Source organism: Camelus dromedarius, chromosome 2, assembly GCF_036321535.1.
Source record: "Camelus dromedarius isolate mCamDro1 chromosome 2, mCamDro1.pat, whole genome shotgun sequence".
Taxonomy (NCBI): Eukaryota; Metazoa; Chordata; class Mammalia; order Artiodactyla; family Camelidae; genus Camelus; species Camelus dromedarius.
In genome coordinates this window covers 81,448,377-81,467,979 of record NC_087437.1, presented here as the reverse complement: position 1 = coordinate 81,467,979, position 19,603 = coordinate 81,448,377, and the positions used below count along the sequence as shown (strand labels likewise).

The 19,603-nt window shown below is 38.7% G+C and overlaps 1 protein-coding gene across 3 annotated transcripts in view; it reads left to right on the top strand.

Annotated features, from left to right (window-relative positions):
• TMEM45A (transmembrane protein 45A) overlaps positions 1 to 16,214 on the top strand; it is an 87,385-nt gene extending 71,171 nt beyond the window's left edge. For all 3 annotated transcript variants that reach the window (XM_064496012.1, XM_010978462.3, XM_064496005.1), the window contains 2 exons: positions 6,924 to 7,069; positions 13,494 to 16,214. In XM_064496012.1, coding sequence (XP_064352082.1) covers positions 6,924 to 7,069; positions 13,494 to 13,587 — 240 coding nt within the window. In that variant the 3' untranslated portion in view covers positions 13,588 to 16,214. The remainder of the gene's footprint in view (positions 1 to 6,923; positions 7,070 to 13,493) is intronic.
• The last annotated feature ends 3,389 nt before the right edge of the window (positions 16,215 to 19,603 follow it).

Here is a 19,603-nt window from a genome sequence, read left to right as displayed (position 1 = left end):
AAACACTAGGAAATGCAGACTAACCTGTAGTGGGCCCCTGACGTGTTACCTGTTAGAGAAGATAATTATTTACATTTTAAATGGGATACTAGTGAAGCTTAAACGAGTCAAAAACAGATGTTCAGAAGTGGCGTATGAGATACAACAACAAAAAAAGTTCTTTTTCAGGCCTTTTATTTTTTCTTGGAATTTTACATGAGGAAGCAAATTAGAATAGCAGATGAAAGAGTAGTGACTGATTTTTATATTGACAGGAGGATTTAATGGATGGTGGCATTATCTGGCCTTATTTTTCAGCTTTCCTAATTTACTTGGTTTTAGCCTGAAATGACTTTGGAACGTTTCTATGGCTTTCCGTATAAGCACATCCGTTAACTCTGTTCACAGGCTTCACAGCGGCCTTTGGTCAAATCTTTAGCTTTTATAAAATACCAGGTTCTGAGGGTCTTAATGCGATTAGCAGGGGCACAAGGAGGGGTGCTCAAATTTCTCTTTTCCTGGAGTAAGACAGTAAACATTTGGACTGGTAGAACTGTTGATGACTGATGGAGGTGACTTAGGACAGATGTTTATTTTAGAAGCTCCAAAAAACCATTGTGACTATGGCATGGAGGGAAAAGCCTCTGAGCCTCCAGGTCCGGCAGACCCGGATCTGAATTCTAGTTCTACCATATTAATCACGTGCCCCTAGACTAGCTATTCTGTGCGTTTAGGGTTCCTCAACTGAAAAATAACGTCTCATGAGATTGTTGCTAGGATGAAACATTACAACCTGAAAGTACATCATGCCCCAAGGAGATATTGTTAATTCCATAGGAAGAGGGTTAAGAAAGCTCCCAGGAGAAGGTAGACTTGAGTTGGGATTTGAAAGCTGATTGAGAGTCACCAGTGTGTCCAGGCTTGAGCTTTAGGACAGGTGATACCTGTGTTAGTGTCCTAGGGCTGCGACGACAAATTCCCACAAACAAGAAGACTTCAAACAATGGAAATTTATGCTTTCACTGTTATGGAGGCTAGAAGTTTAAAAGTCAAGGTGTCAGCATGTTGGTTTTTTCTTGGGACCCCAAAGGGAGAATTTGTTCCGTGCTGCTCTCCTAGCTGGTTGCCAGCAATCGTTGACTTTCTTGCCTTGTTGGCAGCATAACCCCAATCTCCTGCCTCCATAGTCACACCTGTGTGTTTCTTTGTATCTGTGTCATCACATGGCCTTCTTATAAAGGCACCAGTCTTTGGATTTAGGGCCAGTTCTGATGTCTGACCTCATCTTAACTTGATGACATTTGCAAAGACCCTGATTCCCATTAAGGCCACATTCACAGGTATCAGGGGTTAGGACTTCAATGTGCCCTTTTGGAGGGCACAATTTAGCCTGCAGCGACTGCTGACCCTTCCCTCTGGGAGCTGGAGGAAATCACTCTCCAAGCAGGGGTAGACGGGTTGTGTGGATGGCATTGAAGGAGCAAGCATGGGACATAGGTGGGAACTGGGGAGCTAGTCCACAGTTGATTAAACTCCATCTCCCAGAAAGATTTTTTCTTTACACAGAATTTCTCTTACCCTCCATGCGTTGCTGTGAGAGTGGTCCTGACATCCCAGCTGAAACTGAGAGTTGAGCATATGCCTTGAGTTTCCTTCTTGTCATTTCCAAACAATGAGCTCAGAGGATCTAAAAATTCTTGCTTTCTTCCAGGGCCTTCAGGGACCTGGGCTCTAGTCACTCTGGTCCCCACAGTGAGCTTTCCTCACAGAACATAAAGGGATATTGCAAAACACTGATATGTCCAAACACCCAGCAAACTGGCTGGGTGACATTTTCCACATGAATATTGTAGGCTCAGATCTCTAATTTGATGAGTGACGTATGTTTTCAAGTGGTGTTAATGCCTCAGCCCTTTAGAACATATCCGTGTCCTAATATGGAGTACCCAGCCCTTGGCAGGTGAGGTACAGCAGCAATGATGCAGGTATCTTTGCAATTGTTTGAGAATGGAGAGGCAGGCTGGTGCGTTAATAGTTTTCTTATTTCCAAAACAGAGACAACAAAGGTACTCTGTCTCCTGGGATGTGGACGAGGGCAGAAAGAAGTTATTATGGAATACCTTGCTAATTTCAACTCATGTGATATTTTGGAAACATTTATGAATGTGACATTGGTTGATAAATAAAATGTACAGCACCAGCACAAAAATAAGAACCTCTGTCTGGCTTGCTCCACTTGGCCAGACGAGGACTAATCTGAATGATGAATCGATAGAGAGTGCGTGTTCCTGGTCACATTTGCCACTGAGGAACACAGGTCTGGTGTTGCTGGATATTTCTATTTTTACAAAAAAGCTGAGGCTGCAGACTTTTGTGTGATGTTCCCTAATTTTTTAAATGTTGGAAACAAATTTAAATTACTTAAAAAAATGCACAGGCCAAGCAAAGCATGTCTGTGATTTAGATGTGGCTCAAGGGCCGCCAGTCTGTAATCTGTGTTTTAAGGGCAAAACAGTACCGTGTTTTCCTGGGACCAACTTCCGTCTCATTACTGATTGTTCAAATTGTATCAAAATGGCTCAAGCTGACCCTGTTATCCAAGCTGCTGTCCTTCATATTGTCCCACGGAGAAAGGCTAACTGATGAAGGAGAGTGTGGGGTAGAAGAAGGAACACAGAGAGGTTTTAGTGCTGGACACTTGTAGTTTGGAACCCTGTCTGTCATTCATCCATTTTGTAATTTTGGGGAAGTTACTGAGGTCTCTGAGTTCCAGTTTTACCCTCTGTAACATGAGGATAATGATATCTTCTCCTTGGGGTTATTGTGAGGATGAGAATTATTGTGAAGTTAATGTTCGTCAGTGAGGTTAAAGATATACAGTGGTATATCTACCAGTTGGTACAAATGGTAGTTCTCCTTCCAACTAAAGGGAATCCTTTAAAATGGGAAATGGGAACAAGTGATTAAGGTACAAATCTTAGTTTTCCCTGATTTATTTAAATTACTTGAAATTTCCAACAGAATGGAATTAAGGTTTCACTCAATAGTATAGACTAAGCGCTTTTTTTTTCTGTTAAGATTTCATTTGTTAGATGTATGATCAGGGGCAAATCACTAAACCACCCAATTTTCTTATCTGGTTAATAAGGATAATAATATATTAAATTGGGATAATAATACATTATTGAAGGGCTAGTGTAAGGAAACTTCCTAAGCACTGTAACTGCACGTAGTTTGCTAATGTATGGTAGACATTTGTACAATTATCCATGTAATTATCTCGGTCTTGTATTTCATTAGATCTCGAGACCTGACATCTGTTCATCCGTCTGTCTGTCTGTCATCCATCTATCTTAATTTTTTATTAGAATAAAATTCACATAGAATTAACCATTTATTTTTCTTCCAGTTTTATTGAGAAATAATTGACATACAGCACTGTATAGATTTAAGGTGTGCAGCATAATGATCTGACTTACATACATCACGACTTACATACAACGCAGTGTTTAACGAACATCCATCATCTCATGTAGAAACATAATTAAAGAAATAAAAAAATTTTTTTCCTTGTGGTAAAAACTCTTAGGATTTACTTTCTTAACAACTTTCATATATAACATACAGCAGTGTTAATTTTATCAATTGTATTGCACATTATATTACTTATTTATCTTACAACTGGAAGTTTGTACCTTTTGACTGCCTTCATCCAGTTCCTCCTCCTCCCACCTCCCACCTCTGGTCACTACCAGTCTGATCTCTTTTTATGTGGGTTTACTTGTTTGTTTGTTTTTGAACTATAACTGACCTATGACACTATATTAGTTCCTGGTGTACAACATAATGATTTGATATTTCTGTACATTTCAAAATCATCTTCATGATAAACTAGTTGTCATCATTCACCATACAAAGATATTACATAATTATTGACTATAATCCCCACTCTGTACATTTCATACCAAAGACTCATTTATTTTGTAACTGGAAGTTTGTACCTCTTAATCTCCCTCACCTCTCTCTCTGATCTCCCAACCCCTTTCCTTTCTGGTAACATTAATTTGCAGATACTAAATACTATATATAAAATAGATAAACAGCAGGTTTCTTCTGTATAGCACAGGGAACTATATTCAATATCTTATAGTAACCTATAATGAAAAAGAATATGAAAACAAATATATATATATATGTATATGTATGACTGAACTAATACCCTGTATGCCAGAAATTGACACAATATTGTAAACTGACTATATTCAATAAAAAATAAAATAAAAAGTATATAGCTCAGAGGCATTTAGTACATTCACAGTATTGTGCAACTATTACCTCTGCTTAGTTCTAAGATATTTTCATCACCCCAGAAGGAAACCCTGGACCCATTAAACAGTCCCTCCCTCTCCCTCTCTTCCCAGCCCCTGGTAGCCACTAATCTGCTTTCTGGCCCTATGGATTTACCTATTCTAGATGTTTCATGTTAACAGAATCATATAATATGTTACCTTTTATGTCTGGCATCTTTTCCTAACATAGTGTTTTCAAGATTCATCTGTGTTGCATTATTTATTTGTATGTCATTTTTTATGGCTGAGTAATATTCTGTTGTACGGATATACCACATTTTGCTTACTCATCATCAGTTGACAGACATTTGGATTTGTTTTCAGCTTTTGGCTATTGTGAATAATGCTGCTATGAACATTTGTGTACAAGTTTTTGTTTGAATACCAGTTTTCAGTTATTTGGGGTATATATAGTACCTATAATGAAATCGTCAGGTCATGTGATAATTCTACATTGAACTTTTTGAAAAACTATCAGATTGTTTTCCACATGGCTGTACCATCTTACATCCCCACAAGCAATGTGTAAGAGTTCCAGTTTCTCTATATCCTTACCAACACTTGTTACTTATTATTATTATTATTACCCTAGTGGGTATGAAGTGGTATTTCATAGGGTTTTGATCTGCATTTCTCTAATAATTAATGATATTCATAATCTTTTCTTGAGCTTATCGACTGTTTGTTTACCTTCTTTTGGGAAATGAGTCTTCTAGTCCTTTGCCCATTAAAATTTTTTTTGTCTTTTTGCTGTGTTTTAGGAGTTCTTTATGTATTCTAGATATCAATTCCTTATCAGATATATGATTTGCAAGGATTTCCTCCCATGCTGTGGGTTTTCCCCTTTTCTTGATAGTGTTCTTTAATGCACAGAAGGTTTTAATTTTGATGTGCTTTTGGTGTCATGTAAAAGAAATCAGCATCAATCCCAGGCCATGAAGCTTTTCCCTTACATTTTCTTCTAAGAGTTATGGTTTTAGTTCTCATGTTTAGGCCTTTGATCCATTTTCAGCTAATTTTTATATGTGGTGTAATGTAAGGGTCCAAATTCATGTTTTTCATGTGGATTTCCAGTTGTTCGAGCACCATTTGTTGAAGAGACTGATTTCTCCCATCAAATGCCTTGGCATTCTTGTCAAAAGCCAATTTACTAGAGGGTATTTATCTCAATTCAATTTCATTGATCTGTAGTTCTATCATTGTGTTAATACTAAAATGTTTTGATTACTGAATTTTTTGTAGTGAGTTTTGAAATCAGTAAGTGTGAGTCTTCCAACTTTTCTTTTTCAAGATTGTTTTGGCTACTCTGGATATCTTGCAATTCCATATAAATTTTAGGATCAGCCTTCCATTTCTGCAAAAACGGTTATTGGTATTTTGATAAGGATCACATTGAATCTGTAGATTGTTTTATGTGTTATTGCCATCTTAACAATATTAAATATTCCCATCCATGAACATGAAATATACTTCTGTTTATTTAGATCTTCTTCAATCTCTTTCAACGGTGTTCTGTAGTTTTCAAAGTATAAGCCTTGAACCTCCTTGATTAAATTTATTCCTAAGTATTTTGTTCTTTTAAATGCTATTTTAAGTGGAATTGTTTTGCTAACTTAATGTTTTTGGATTGTTCATTACATGTTTATAGAAATACAGCTGACTTTTGTGTGTTGTTTTTGTATTCTGCAAGTATGCTAAATTCATTTATTAGCTCTAACAGTTTTTTGTGGATTCTTTAGGATTTTATATACATATATATGTATATATGTATATATATGTGTATATATGTATATATATGTGTGTGTATATATATATATACATATAAGCATGTCATTTGTGAATATAGATAGTTTTACTTCTTCCTTTGCAATCTGGATAAACTTTATTTTTCTTTTTTATTTTTGGTATATATACATATATATATTATTGTATAGTCAGTTTACAATGTTGTATCAATTTCTGGTATACAGCATAATGCTTCAGTCATGCATGAACATACATATATTTGTTTTCATATTCTTTTTCACCATAAGTTACTACAAGATATTGAATATAGTTTCCTGTGCTATACAGTATGAACTTGTTGTTTATCTATTTTATATATATATTTCTTGACTAATTGCTCTGGCTAGAGTTTCTAGTACAATGTTGAATAGAATTGGTAAAATAAGACACCCTTGTCTTGTTCCTGATCTTAAGAGAAACATTCAGTCTTTTATCATTGAACATAATGTTACCCATTCACATTTATTTATTTTAAAATCTTTTTTTAAACTCTAATTTGAAATAACTGAGTGAAACTATACCACTTAGAAACCTAACACATTCTCTGAAAGTTCACCAATCCCCAGAGATGATTACTATTCATATTTTGAAATTGATTTTTAAACGTCCTTAATATTTTTTTTCAAAAATGCAATCTGGTAGATACTGTCTATATTTCTAAAACAAGCAGCAGATATCTTATCTGTAGCATCTCAGATAATGGGAGTTAGCTTAGTTACCATTAATCTTGGAACAAAGCATTTTGAAATGCACCATCTTCAGGAATATGACTGGTACTTTTTAATGTGTGCTTTTTGTTTTAAATTACAGATTGGTTTTGTCCTTTATCCCCTCAATGGAGGTCCTGCATGGGATTTAGTGGATCATGACAATATTATGTTTCTCACCATATGCGTCTGTTGGCATTATGCATTCACCATTATCATCATTGGAGCAATTTATGCCTTTGTCACCTGGTAAGTTAGTGATTTTTGTTCATGAAAGTTCTATTTTTCAGTATATAATCATCAAGACTTGATAGTACTGAACTTTAAACTCAAAGGGGTATTTCATTCCTTAGCATTCCACAAAACAGGGTAATGTGGCAGAAAATTATCTGCAAACACAAACATTCCCAATAAAAAGAATACATACTGATTTATTGTTAGAGTATTTAAACAGTGTCTCTACTATGCTTCTAACCTATGTATCACCCTTCAACACACTCTTCTGTGCCTCCAAGTCTTTGCATTTGCTGTTTTCTTTTCCAGATGGTTTTCACCACACCCGCAGCGAGCTCTCTGTTTGCTCCTGTGTACATCATGTATAGCACTTCCTAGGTGTGGTGTCATTTTTGACCAACATGTATATCTCATATTAAATTTGAATACCTGATTAATTTGGCATTTACTCTAATATTTATAAAAGTGAGATTCCGTTGAATGATACATGTGTTTCACGTTGGGTGAGGAGCAATATAACAGATTGATAAGAACCCATATTCCTAGGTCTGCTGCTTGTCAGCTATATGACTTTGGGCAAATTATTTAACCACATTAAGTATCAGTTTTGTTGTTAGCAAAATGGAGATAATAATAGTACCTTAATGTTTAAACTGCCTAGGACTTAATAAGAGCTCAGTGAAGATTCTTCTTCTTCTTGTACTTTTCTTTTCTTTTTCTTTTTGGTTCCTGTGATAGATTTCTTTTTGAAGTACAACTGACATACAACATTATACTAATTTTAGGTGTACAACATAATGATTCAATTTTGTATACATTGCCAAATGACCACCATAGTAAGTCTAGTTACCACACAAAGTAACAAATAATTTTTCTTGTAATGAGAACTTTCAAGATTTACTTTCTTAGCAACTTACAAATTTGTAATACAATATTACTGATTATTGTCACCATGCTGTATATAACATCCCCATGACTTACTTATTTTATAACTGGAAGTGTGTAACTTCTTGATCCTCTTCACCCATTTTGCCTACTTCCCCTGACTCTGGTGACCACCAGTCTCTTCCCTGTATCTATGTGTTTTATTTCGTTTTCATTTTGTCTGTTCATTTGTTTTTTAGATTCTGCATATGAGTGAAATCATATGGTATTTGTCTTTCTCTGTCTAACTTATATCACTTTGCATAATACTTGAGGGTATTACGCAAAGTGATATGTTAGACAGAGAAAGACAAATACCTATTTCATTTTTTATGGCCGAGTAGTATTCCATTACATATATTTAAACACAAATGTTTTTTATGGCTGAGTAGTATTCCATTACATATATATAAATATAAGCAAAACATCTCTTTTATTCATTTATCCATTGTTAGACATTTAGATTGTTTCCATATCTTGGTTATTATAAACATGCTGCAATGAACCTAGGGGTGTCTATATCTTTTTGAATGTGTGTTCATTTTCTTCAGATAAATACCCAGAAGTGGAATTACTGGATTTTTGATAGTTCTATTTTTAATTTTTTGAGGAACCTCCATGATGTTTTCCATAGTGTTGGAAATTCACATTTCCAACAACAGTGCGTGAGGGTTCTCTTTTCTTCATATCCTCACCAGTACTTGTTATTTCTTGTCCTTTCAACAGTAGCCATTCTGTAGGTGTAAAGTGATATCTTATTAGGGTTTTGGTTTGCATTTCCCTAATGATTAGTGATATCAAGCATCTTTTTATGTGCCTTTTAGTTATTGGTATATTTTCTTTGGAAAAATGTCTATTCAAATTCTCTGCCTATTTTTAAACTGGAATGTTTTTGTTGTTGTTGTTGTTGGGCTGTAAGAGTTCTTTATATGTTTTGGATATTAATCTTTTATCAGATATGAGTTAGGAATATCTTCTCCCATTCACTAAGTTTCCTTTTTATTTTTTTGATGGTTTCCTTCACTGTGCAGTAGCTTTCTAGTTTGATGTAGTCCCATTTGTTTCCTTTTGTTGACATTGCCTTTGGACTCAGATCCAAAAATATCACTAAGAGCCATGTCAAGGAGCTTACCACCTATGTTTTCTTATAGGATTTTTATGAATCTGGATGTAAGCCCTGTTGGTTTTCAAAGCCAGATGTTTGGGGGGGCTTACCAGTGCAGGTCCCAAGGGTCAGGGTGCCAGATGTAGGGCACAAAATTCTTGCTCCTCTGGGAGAAGCTCTTCATCTACAAGATCCCTTCTGATTGTGGGGCTCCACACCAGGGGTAGGGTTTTTGGCAAGACTGTCTCTTCCTCTTTTACCTATCTTGATGTAGACCTTTTGTCCTTTGTTTTGGAGGAGCTGTTTAGCTAGTTCTTAGGTCTTTTTCATAGGGAATGGTTCCATATGTAGCTGTAGATTTGTTGTGTCCATGGGGGGAGGCGAATTCAGGATCTTCCTGTGCTGCTGTCTGAACCACCTCCCCCACCCATCTTTGTTCATTTTATTCTTCTTCTTCTTGTTCTCCTCCTCCTTTTGTATCAAAAAATGCATAAAGTATAGACCCTATGTGGAGAGACAATTTAAATACAATACGCTAAATGGAAATATTATAAGAAGAGAACACTGTCACAGCCCAGACCACCTCCTCACAGTTGAGAATTAAGCTGCAGCTTGAAGGATGAATAGGAATAGAAAAGAGTGCGCATGGTTCCTTATTATTTCCATCAGCATGGTAGTTAATGGCGAAGTACAGTTAGCCTGGCTGGTCCCAACTACTAGTCATGCAGGCTCCAGCACCTAATCCTTCAGGGTTTGGCATTGATTGAAATGTTCTCTATCTTCAGTCTTCATGTTGGTGTCCGTGAGCTATGTGTGGTTACTGAGCACATTAATTTTAGTTAATTTTAATATCCATATATGCATAGTGACTACCATATTGGACAGTACACATCTAGCAGTTTCTCTAGATCTCTAAATTGCAGGAGCTCCTTCTAGGCTCAGTGGGGTCTCAGCCTCTGCCCAGATTTGCTTTCTACTGCTCTCTCTAGACGTTTGCCCCAGGACACCTCTCCCGCTTTGTGCTTCTTTGAGCTTCACGGCTGAAGTAGCTTTGGTGCCATGTCTCTGAGTGAGGAAGCCATTTCCTCGTCTAGCTCCCAAGTGTCTCTGGTAGGCCTCGGGGCGGCCCACTTTGATCTGTAGTTACCTCCCTCTAGAGGTCTAAGTGCTACAGGTGCTGGGAAATTCTACCTTCTCACTCACTGGTTTCTATTAGTCCCTTCCCCTGAAGCATGAGCGTGAGCTGGTTGTCAGGGCTGGCTCTGCCATTGAGTGAAACTTGGCTTCTTCCTCTTTTGTTCTAGGCTGACTTCTGGGCCTCATCTCTTTAGGGGCTGGGCAGCCTCCAAGAACAATGGCAGCATTCAAGGAACCTCGCTACCTCCTGTCAGCTCCCTTCCAGAGCCAGAAGAAGACTACTGTCTCTTCCTGTTTCAAAAACCTTCAGACCCTTAATGAATCTCCTGCCCACTTCCAGTTTTCTAGAAACCAGACACTCCATGTTTAGTTCTGCCAAACCCCCATCCTTCCTCAGCACCTTTAACGTTTTGACCATGTCGTTGCCTGTACCTGACGTATCCGAATTACGTGATCATCTCTTCTCTGAACACTTCTGTGATTATTCTAGCCTTTGCTTAGCTCCCTTCATGAGTTTTTGCAGTCTCCACCACACATTTTAACAGTCGTGATCTATCTTGTGATGTTTACAGTTAGCTCAGGTTATGCTTATCTGCTAACTAGATTGTGTCACTTGGAGGAAAAGACCTTTTTCACATTCCTCACGGTCCTTGGCATACTGTCAAACATATATTAGGTACCCAATAAACATTTATTTGCTGTTTTGATAGATCTGTTACAGAGCTACTCAGATATAGGCTTTATTTGTTTAGAAATCATGTTTTGTATGCTTTTCGGGCTTGCTCTCATTTTGCTTTCAAAATATAAGATGCAAGAGCTCATGTTGGTGATATATTTTGATAGAAACTTAAGCAATACCTTAAAAAAATGAAGATTTGGTACTGACTTTCAGTGAGGTCACAGGCAGGATAATTCAATCCTGTAATCATGAAGAGCTCTGAAACCCTGTTTGCCAGGGTTTGAATGTGAAGTGGTTTCTAACTCAGTCACAGGTGATGGGTTTTGAGGACATTATATCAGAACTTGTTTGACAGGGCACAGAGATCACTATGGCAACAAAACTGGGTTATGGAACTACTGCCCCTGAAATCTCTGACAAATGAAACTACGCCTCCCAGCTTTCCAGAATAATGGTTCCAAGATTGCTTCATCTAGTTCCATGCCTGCAGTTCTCATTATGACAGCTCATAGGACAGACCTAGCTGTTTGGAAATCTTATTATGTGTCTTAGTGTATTTCATATTTAAACACCACTGTTGTGTAGAACTGTTCTAAAAGCCCCACTCTATAGATAGAGAAATAGTGCCCATTTTCAGGTTGGTTTTCCAAGCAATGATTCATGTGAGCCGTTCTGAAGAACAAAACAGTTTGATTTCCAGATAGACTCTGGAAGGAGACCCAGCCTCTCAGCTCAGCTCTCATATTAATCGAAGAGAACACCTAGGAGCAAAAGACCAGATACATCCTGACCTTAGTTCCCTGGACTTGCGTCATTCTGGGAACTAGCAATTGTTTGCACTTCCTCTTTATTACTCCATCCCTCAGTCTGTCCCCAGTTGCCATTTCTGCGTGTGTCAATATCGAGGGCTTCAGGGTGCGGACAGAGCCTGCATATGCCGTAGCTCCATGGCTCGTAGCAACAGCAGATACAACCCAGCAAGGGGGAGTGGGAAACAGGAGGAGCCAGTAGGGTCTGTGTTGGTGATTAATTTGCGATTAAGTAGCCAATCCTTTGTGTTATATTCCACAAGGTCATCAGGAATGAATCTAATGGATGAATTAACTAGTTAATCCCTTTCATTTAGCACATATTCAGGCTGTGCAATGTGGAATTAACTGTGTGTATTTAAAAAATGACATGCTGTCCTAGTTATCAGTGTATTTAGGACTATTAGCCTTTGGTGAGAATGGTGCCTTGAAGAGTTGAGGACATTGAGAGCAACATTAGTGGTCCAATGAGCGGCTTTTCTTGGCTCTTGATGAGTCAATGGATGATATGGATCCTGCTTAGCTGTTGTTGTCTGTGGGAGGAATTAGTGCTGAGTTTGAAGTGATTGAAGAATTACCTCTGAATAGATGAGTGATCTGAACTCCTGGCCGATTACGCCTTAGGCCCTTAACTCATCAAATGTGTGGTGAGCCATGACTATGTTCCAGACATTGTCCTAGATTCTGGCTATGGTGAGGGCAGTAGGATGAAGTCTCTGCTCTCATGAAGCCTATACCCTAGTGGGATTCAAAGCACAAGTAAAAGCTTTGCATATTGAGAGGGGCAGGCCAGACCTTCACTGGAAGAAGAGAGTCAGAAACTAAGTGTAAAGATGCAGATTGGCTGGTGACATTTTTTCATACAACGAGAATGCTTTTGATGATTTGGTTTATCCGTTTGCTTGCATATTTCTATGTATTTCTTGAAGTCAACTGTGTCTTATCAATATGGTCACAGCACGATGTCGTTACAAATAATCATGCACAGGAAATCTTTGCCTAATTCTTATTACATCAGAGATGTGGAGAGCCTGCTAAGTTTTGGCTGCTAAGAAGCTTCATATCTTCTAATGTCGAAAATTATCATTGCCATTTCTCCCAAACCTACAAATTCTCTTTTTTTAGGTTTGTTTATTTATTTATTTATAATGGACGTACTGGGGATTGAACTCAGGACCTTGTGAAGGCTAAGCATGTGCTCTACCACTGAGATAGACCCTCCCCCCAGCCTCCAAACCTACAGATTCTCTTAATCTATGAAAACAGTCACAAGAGTGGAGGTCATTTCTCTCAACTTCTTAATTCATCATGGACCATCGCACACAGCTGAGCAGCCTGTGGCCAGCACAAAAAGCACCCCTCTGGAGTGGGGGCTGCAGCCCAGCCCAGACTGGACAGCAGGCTTACATGGACAGATGCCTTCATGCACATCCCTTACAGGAGAGGGCTCCTTTTTGTAATATACAGCTGAGCTTGGTTTCCTCTGGGCTTGCTGAAGCCCAGAGATTCTCTTATTTGTTTTAGAAATGATTAAAGTTATACATTATGAATATGATGTAGACAGTCATGTTATACACGTAAGAGCTATATTGTATCTTTTTGCTTATACACTGCTGTAATCCACAAAACATTTCCAGGTAACTCCAAAGCCAAATAAAAGTGATTTTATTTTGGGGAGGTGTCTCTTCCATTTGCACAGGTAATTTAGAGTTTGTTGTATTATAGATACATATTGTTTTGGGTCTTTGCAACAGCATAATACGAGATGCCTTTCATTCTCCTCAGGTTGGTTAAATCTCGACTTAAGAGGTCCTGCCCCTCAGAAATTGGACTCCTGAAAAATGCAGAACAAGAACAAGAGTCAGAAGAAGAGATGTGATTTTGATGGTTGTCTAGTCTTTCTGGATGGAATTTTTCTTTTTTCCAATCACTTTTAATCATGATTTTTGTTATTTCACCTTTTGTTTGGAGGACAACTGATTACAAATAATTCTTGGTGTACTGTTTGTATTTCCAATGTTGTTGAAGTATTTGAATTTAAATGTTTTATTTTTAGGGTTGAAAATACTTTGGATGATAAATTCACTTTGTGCATCAGCCCTGGTGCAGTGGCTCTTCCCAGGTCATCTCAAGTTGGATGCCCTCATTACGAAAAATACTTGTTTTATTTGCCTTATAGATGTATCTGCTCAAGTTTCCTGGGCTTGCTACTATTTGTAACTCTTAAAAATGGATTTACACTCGTCTGTATTGTTGCCGCAATGAGAAATTAATGAATGTACAGGTCTTGGTTCAAACACCTCAGATATCTATTTTGTTATTCAACTGTGCTCTGCCTTTGCGTCAGAAAGAAGCTTTGTGATACTGAAGTCCCTGTTTGTGAGCCGTCTCTTTCTGTGGCACTGCTTTCTCTCCTGGGAAAAGTGAACCGGTTGTCATCCTGAGTCGTGCACTCATTCAGAGATGTGTGGGCTGATCCATGGCTGCAAAAGGACACACGGTGGCAGAGCCCTGAGAATTTGGGAAAGGAGAGTAAGGATGTTATCCATGGAGTAAAAAGTCATCACACAGCATAGTATGGCCACCATGCCATCCCCTCTGCTGAAATAATGGAAGGGTTAAAATAAGGAAACACCCTTTAGGGAATTTCTGGGTGAAAATTCAGAGCCTTTACCTTACCTCGTCTGCTGTGGACTAAGTAGTCCCAGTTGAAGAGTCAAGTCTTGTTTCTAATTCTGGCTCTCTCATTAACCAGCCTCTGGGGATTCACCATTTACCCTGTCCCTCTTTCTGAAGTTAGGGGATTGAGTTGGAGGAATCATGGGGCCCTCTCTGGCTGTTACGTTTTAGGAATCTAGAATCTCTGAGATGAAACTGAAGCTAATTTAGTAGGATGTTAGTCAGAAAGGCCAGTCCTTGCTGTGATGGAAGAGATAAGGAGGGCTGTGGGAGCTTGTGATGGTTGACTTGCACATGGAGGAAAAGAGGCAGTCTAGAGGGTAGTAGGTAGCTGGAGGTGATGCATGGGCAATTAAAACCTGAAGCTCCCTGGCATTCCAGAAGCACTGACAAATCCAGGAGTGTGGTCTTATCACGTGCCATTGAAAAGGAGGGTGAGTGGATTCTTTAGACCAAAGAACTGGGCCCATTCCTGTTTTGGTGTCAGGATTGGAAAGAACTGATAGAAAGGTTAATCTTGAACCATGCAGTAGACCTTAGTGTCTTTCTTAGTGTGTTTCTGAACTGTGAGATGCTCACATGCCACGGTCCCCAGGTGATCATGGCAGTCTGCTCATGTGTGTGCTATGTCTTAGGGTTTTTTCCTAGTCTAGCAAGTTTCTGTGATTTTGACATGTTTGTATTTCAAAAGGGAGAGCTGTCAGCGGCAGGTACATGAAAATGGCATTGCAGATATCTCGGCCTGAGCAGGAACTCTAAGAATAATTAGTTTGAACCAGATTAAGGACAGAATTTTGAAAACTGTGTAAATGCAAATATTCTGGCAGCCTTTATGACAGAGCAGAAACATCCATTCCTCCAGTCTCTCCACAGAGAGAATACAAGTGAGAGGCACCCTTGTAAGTTCTCAGAGGAGGAACTTTGGTTCAGGTCCAAGTCTACAGTTTGGGGCTGGCTGCCTCTAGTCCCTGCAGTAAGCAATATGTTGAACACCATTATTAGAACTTTATAGTAGCCTTCACCAAGGAAGGGGCAGGAGGAGGGCACCCTCCCTTACTTTCGTTCGTATTTTATCTCAACTCTTCTAACAACCTAGGGTCTCAAATCCTGAGCTTTTGCCAGACCACTTCATGGATATCCCATGCTTTATTTCTCATACCAAAGTAAAGAAACTCTTTAAATAACTCAGCGTGATATAAACATTGGCTGTTGCTGTGGTTCTAGCTCCTCGGTGATTTCTGTAATCTCTCAAACCCTTTGCTTGAGAAACTGCAGCCTCTAATTGCACTGACTTCCAGCTCACTGTTGAAAGGGGAGATCAGGTTATGACCATCTTGGTGTCCTCCTCATCATTAAGTCATCAGGGTGGGGTGAGGGGTCATTTATAGAGTTGTATTGATTGTATCTTGGATGTGGATTAATAAGGTGGTGCAGGAGTCCCTGGGGACTACAGGAACATTTTGAAAAGCTGAGAAGTGAGAATCCTCCCCAATACAAGGAATCAATAGATAAAAAAGTATGAAGGAGAAGTTTGTGCACATGGGGAAGAGATCCGGAAATTCTATATGCTGTCTAATGTGAACTCTGGATGGAGAAAACTGAGAGCCTGCAGGGCATACATGAAATAGTAGAAAAGAATTGACCCTAAATAAATGGCGATTAAGGAAGATTTTTGCCTTAAGCTTGGAGGAGTGCTTCAAGAGATGTGCAGTGAAGAGAGTGACTGGGTTTCTGATCTAAGCCAGTAAAAATGAAAAAAGTAAGCCATTTTTATACTTGTAAGTTCAGTGTATGAAATTATCACTCTATTTTTAAGTCTGGCCAATTTTAGCACTCAATTTTAAGGAGACTTTAATGTTTGCATACAGTTTTACACTTAGATATCTAGATTTCCCTTTAAACATCTGAAACTGTATTTATGAATTTTTATATCCTTCTTAAGAACTTGAATTAACTGAGAAATCATCTCAACTTATTAAGTTATTATTAACAAAATTGAATTTATTAAACTTACAAATGTGGTGAAACTTAAGTTTCCTTAAATGTTCCAATACTGTGTAAACTTATAGTTCAACCTAAACTCACAAGTGTAAATTTGTTAGGCTATTGCACATTTAGAAATTGAACTTATAAGACTAATCTGCATAGATAAATTATTTTTAAAATTATAAATACCTAAAATGCTACACATGCACAATTCCTTAACACACAAATTTGATTTGTGTGTTATGATTTTGATGCTCTTAAACATTTCTGTTCTTAACTTCAAAGTCTTTCCATGGTAAAATAGGCTTACTGTTAATTAAGGAAATGATTCATTTATGACAGGCAATGTCAGGGAACATCCAGCTTGCTTGTTGAAATATTGGAATCTGATATTGAATGGGACAGGATTCTTTTTTTAATTCTTATTTTTTTATTGAAATGTAGTTGATTTACAATGCTAGTTTCAGGTGTGTGGCACAGCAATTCAGTTATACATACATATATATATATTCAGTTTCTTTTCCATTACAGCTCATTACAAGAAATTGAATACAGTTCCCTGTGCTATACAGTAGGTCCTTGTTGTTTATCTATTTTATGTACAGTAATGTGTATCTGTCAATCCCAAACTCCCAATCTATCCCTCCTTCCCTCTTCCCACCCCTCCCCCCACCCACCAGTAGCCACAGTTTGTTTTCTATGTCTGTGAGTCTATTTCTGGTTTGTAAATAAAATTTGGGACAGGATTCTTGACAGTGAACCTCATGGCACCTGCTGAATCCTGTTATAGTCACTACATCAGACACTCCACACAGGCTGACTCTCAGTCTTCCATAGCACAGAGAAAGTGCCTTTCCCAGCTGAAGTCATACTTAAAATTATCTGTCTTTTCTGCCTACTCCTGAAAATCTGCAACCCCCACCCAGGCTGTCATGTCATTTAATGGGATTTCATTATTCTTTAGCTCTGAAGATACTGAATATATTTCCTTCTAAGTGTACAGACTTCTGAACTTGATGTAATCCTGCACTTATCCCCCTCCATGTATTTCCTATCTGGTGAGACTATCCAATTTTTACAGATATCAAGGTGATAATCCTACTACATTCTAGGTCACTCTCTTTTAAAGCTAATTCAGTAGCTCTGAGACTGGCTATCAGTGTCTCTCAGCCTTTAGCCCCTTGAAGCAGGGGCAGCACATCCTCGTTCAGTGCTGGTACGGGCCGTGGGAGGAATCACTATGACTAATGTGAAATGTTAAAAAGGAGGCGAGAAAGTTCCTCTCATCTGGTTCCTCTCATGAACTTGAGCTGTTCTGCCTGTTTTCAAATGTCCTAAAGGGAGGATTAAAGCTTTTTAGAAGCTGGGCATGGTGCCCAATATAATAGATTTGTGTCTGAAGCCAAAACACACACAGGCTGTAAAACGCAGGAATAAGCTCGGCCAAGTAATCAGAGGGCTTAGCGACCGAGGATGGGGCAACTGTCTTGTCTGCTCGGAAACCGACTCAGGTTTACTTGGTCTCACTATGAAAGTTTACATTGATTAGCATCATACTTGAATACAGTAAAGTCGCTCTGAGTGTAATTCAGTGTGTCTCATATTATCCAATTCAGCTCTTGTGCGAATCAGGCTGACTTGTTCTCTGTTCCCTAAAACTTGTTTCTTTTAATTTCCATAGCTTCATCTTATTAATCACCCTCCCTTTCCTCCTCCTCCTTGCAGCTTAACTTCTGGAGATTCTTTAAGGCCCAGTTCAAAGTGTTCTTTTCCCACTGTGCTCAACCCACTCTCATCTGTCTATAAATTCTTATAGCACGGAGCCCAGAGCAACATTGGATCATATGCTGTTCAGTCCTCTAATTGTGTCTCCTCATAAACTCTCCCTTCTTACCATATTATAATCCCCGAAAGACAACCATACTACTTTTATCTCTATTATAGCACCTAAGGAATCTTTCTCAATCTTTAGCATTGAAAGGGGAGCTATAGGAGTAGAAATAAGAGAGAAAAATCAAGGGAAGATATTATTCAGAGAAAAATAGGTCCAAAAGATTATCTCTAGGTAAGCTTTCTGAGACCAGAGAGTTAGTGACTTGTCCAATCATGCTGCCAGTTAGTGGCCAAGCCCATGATGGGATATAAATCTCCTGATGCCAGAAGAGAGGGCTCTTTCCACTTCAGAGGCTACATGACTGCACAGTGAATGGCTCTGTTCCTTCCTAGAGGCACCCGCCTTATTCCTAAGACCATCTGTCCCCCAGCCCTGCTCCCCACACAGAAGTCCCATTCAGAGGAAGAGACTTTGGCTTCTGTTGGAATATCTCTGGTGATTTGAGTCTGATCAGAAACTATCTTAGTCAGTTTGGGCTACTATAATAGAGCACAATGGACGTTTTAGATAGATATAATAATAGATATATTTGTGATATGATATATAGATAGATTCAGGTATAATAGATATAATAGGTGACTTAAACAACAAATGCTTATTCTCACAGTTCTGGAGTCTGGGAAGTCCAAGCTTAAGGTGCCAGCAGCTCTGGTGTCTGGTAAAGGCCCACTTCCTGGTGGGAGGGACAGGTTGTCTCCCTCCAGCTTCTTTTTTATAAGGGCATTAATCTCATCACGAGGGCTCCGCCCTGATGACCTGATTGCCTCCCAAAGGCCTCACTTCCAAATACCATCACACTAAAGATTAGAGCTTCAACACATGAATTTAGAGGGGACACAAACATTCAGTCCAGAGCAGAGACCCAGAAGAGGAATCACCAGGACAGGGATGACCGGGACACTCCATTCTTGCCAGTGTAGGATACCTTCCCCATTCCCCTTCCCCCAAGAAATGTGTGGAAATTTACCTCATATCCAATGTGCTTACATTGTGGGTGAACGGCTGAGTACTGAAGATACTGCAGCAAAATAGGCTTAACAGCAGGAAAAACAACAGCAGTGCTGCTACCCTCTAGTGGCAGAGCATGGAAACACAACTCATAAGCCAAAGTACCAGTTTCACATCCTAAAAGAAGTTTCCTTAACGCAAATAACTAGTCAGACCACAAGCATTGTTAGAGGTAGAGTTTGGGTTATTATTTTTTTAATCTTAGACTTTAATTTATTAGTATTCTAATCCATTGTTACGGGTTGGGTTGTGTCTGCCCAAATTCATATGTTAAAGTCCTTCACCTCCAGCACCTCAGAATGTGACCTTATTTGGAATCAGGTTGCTG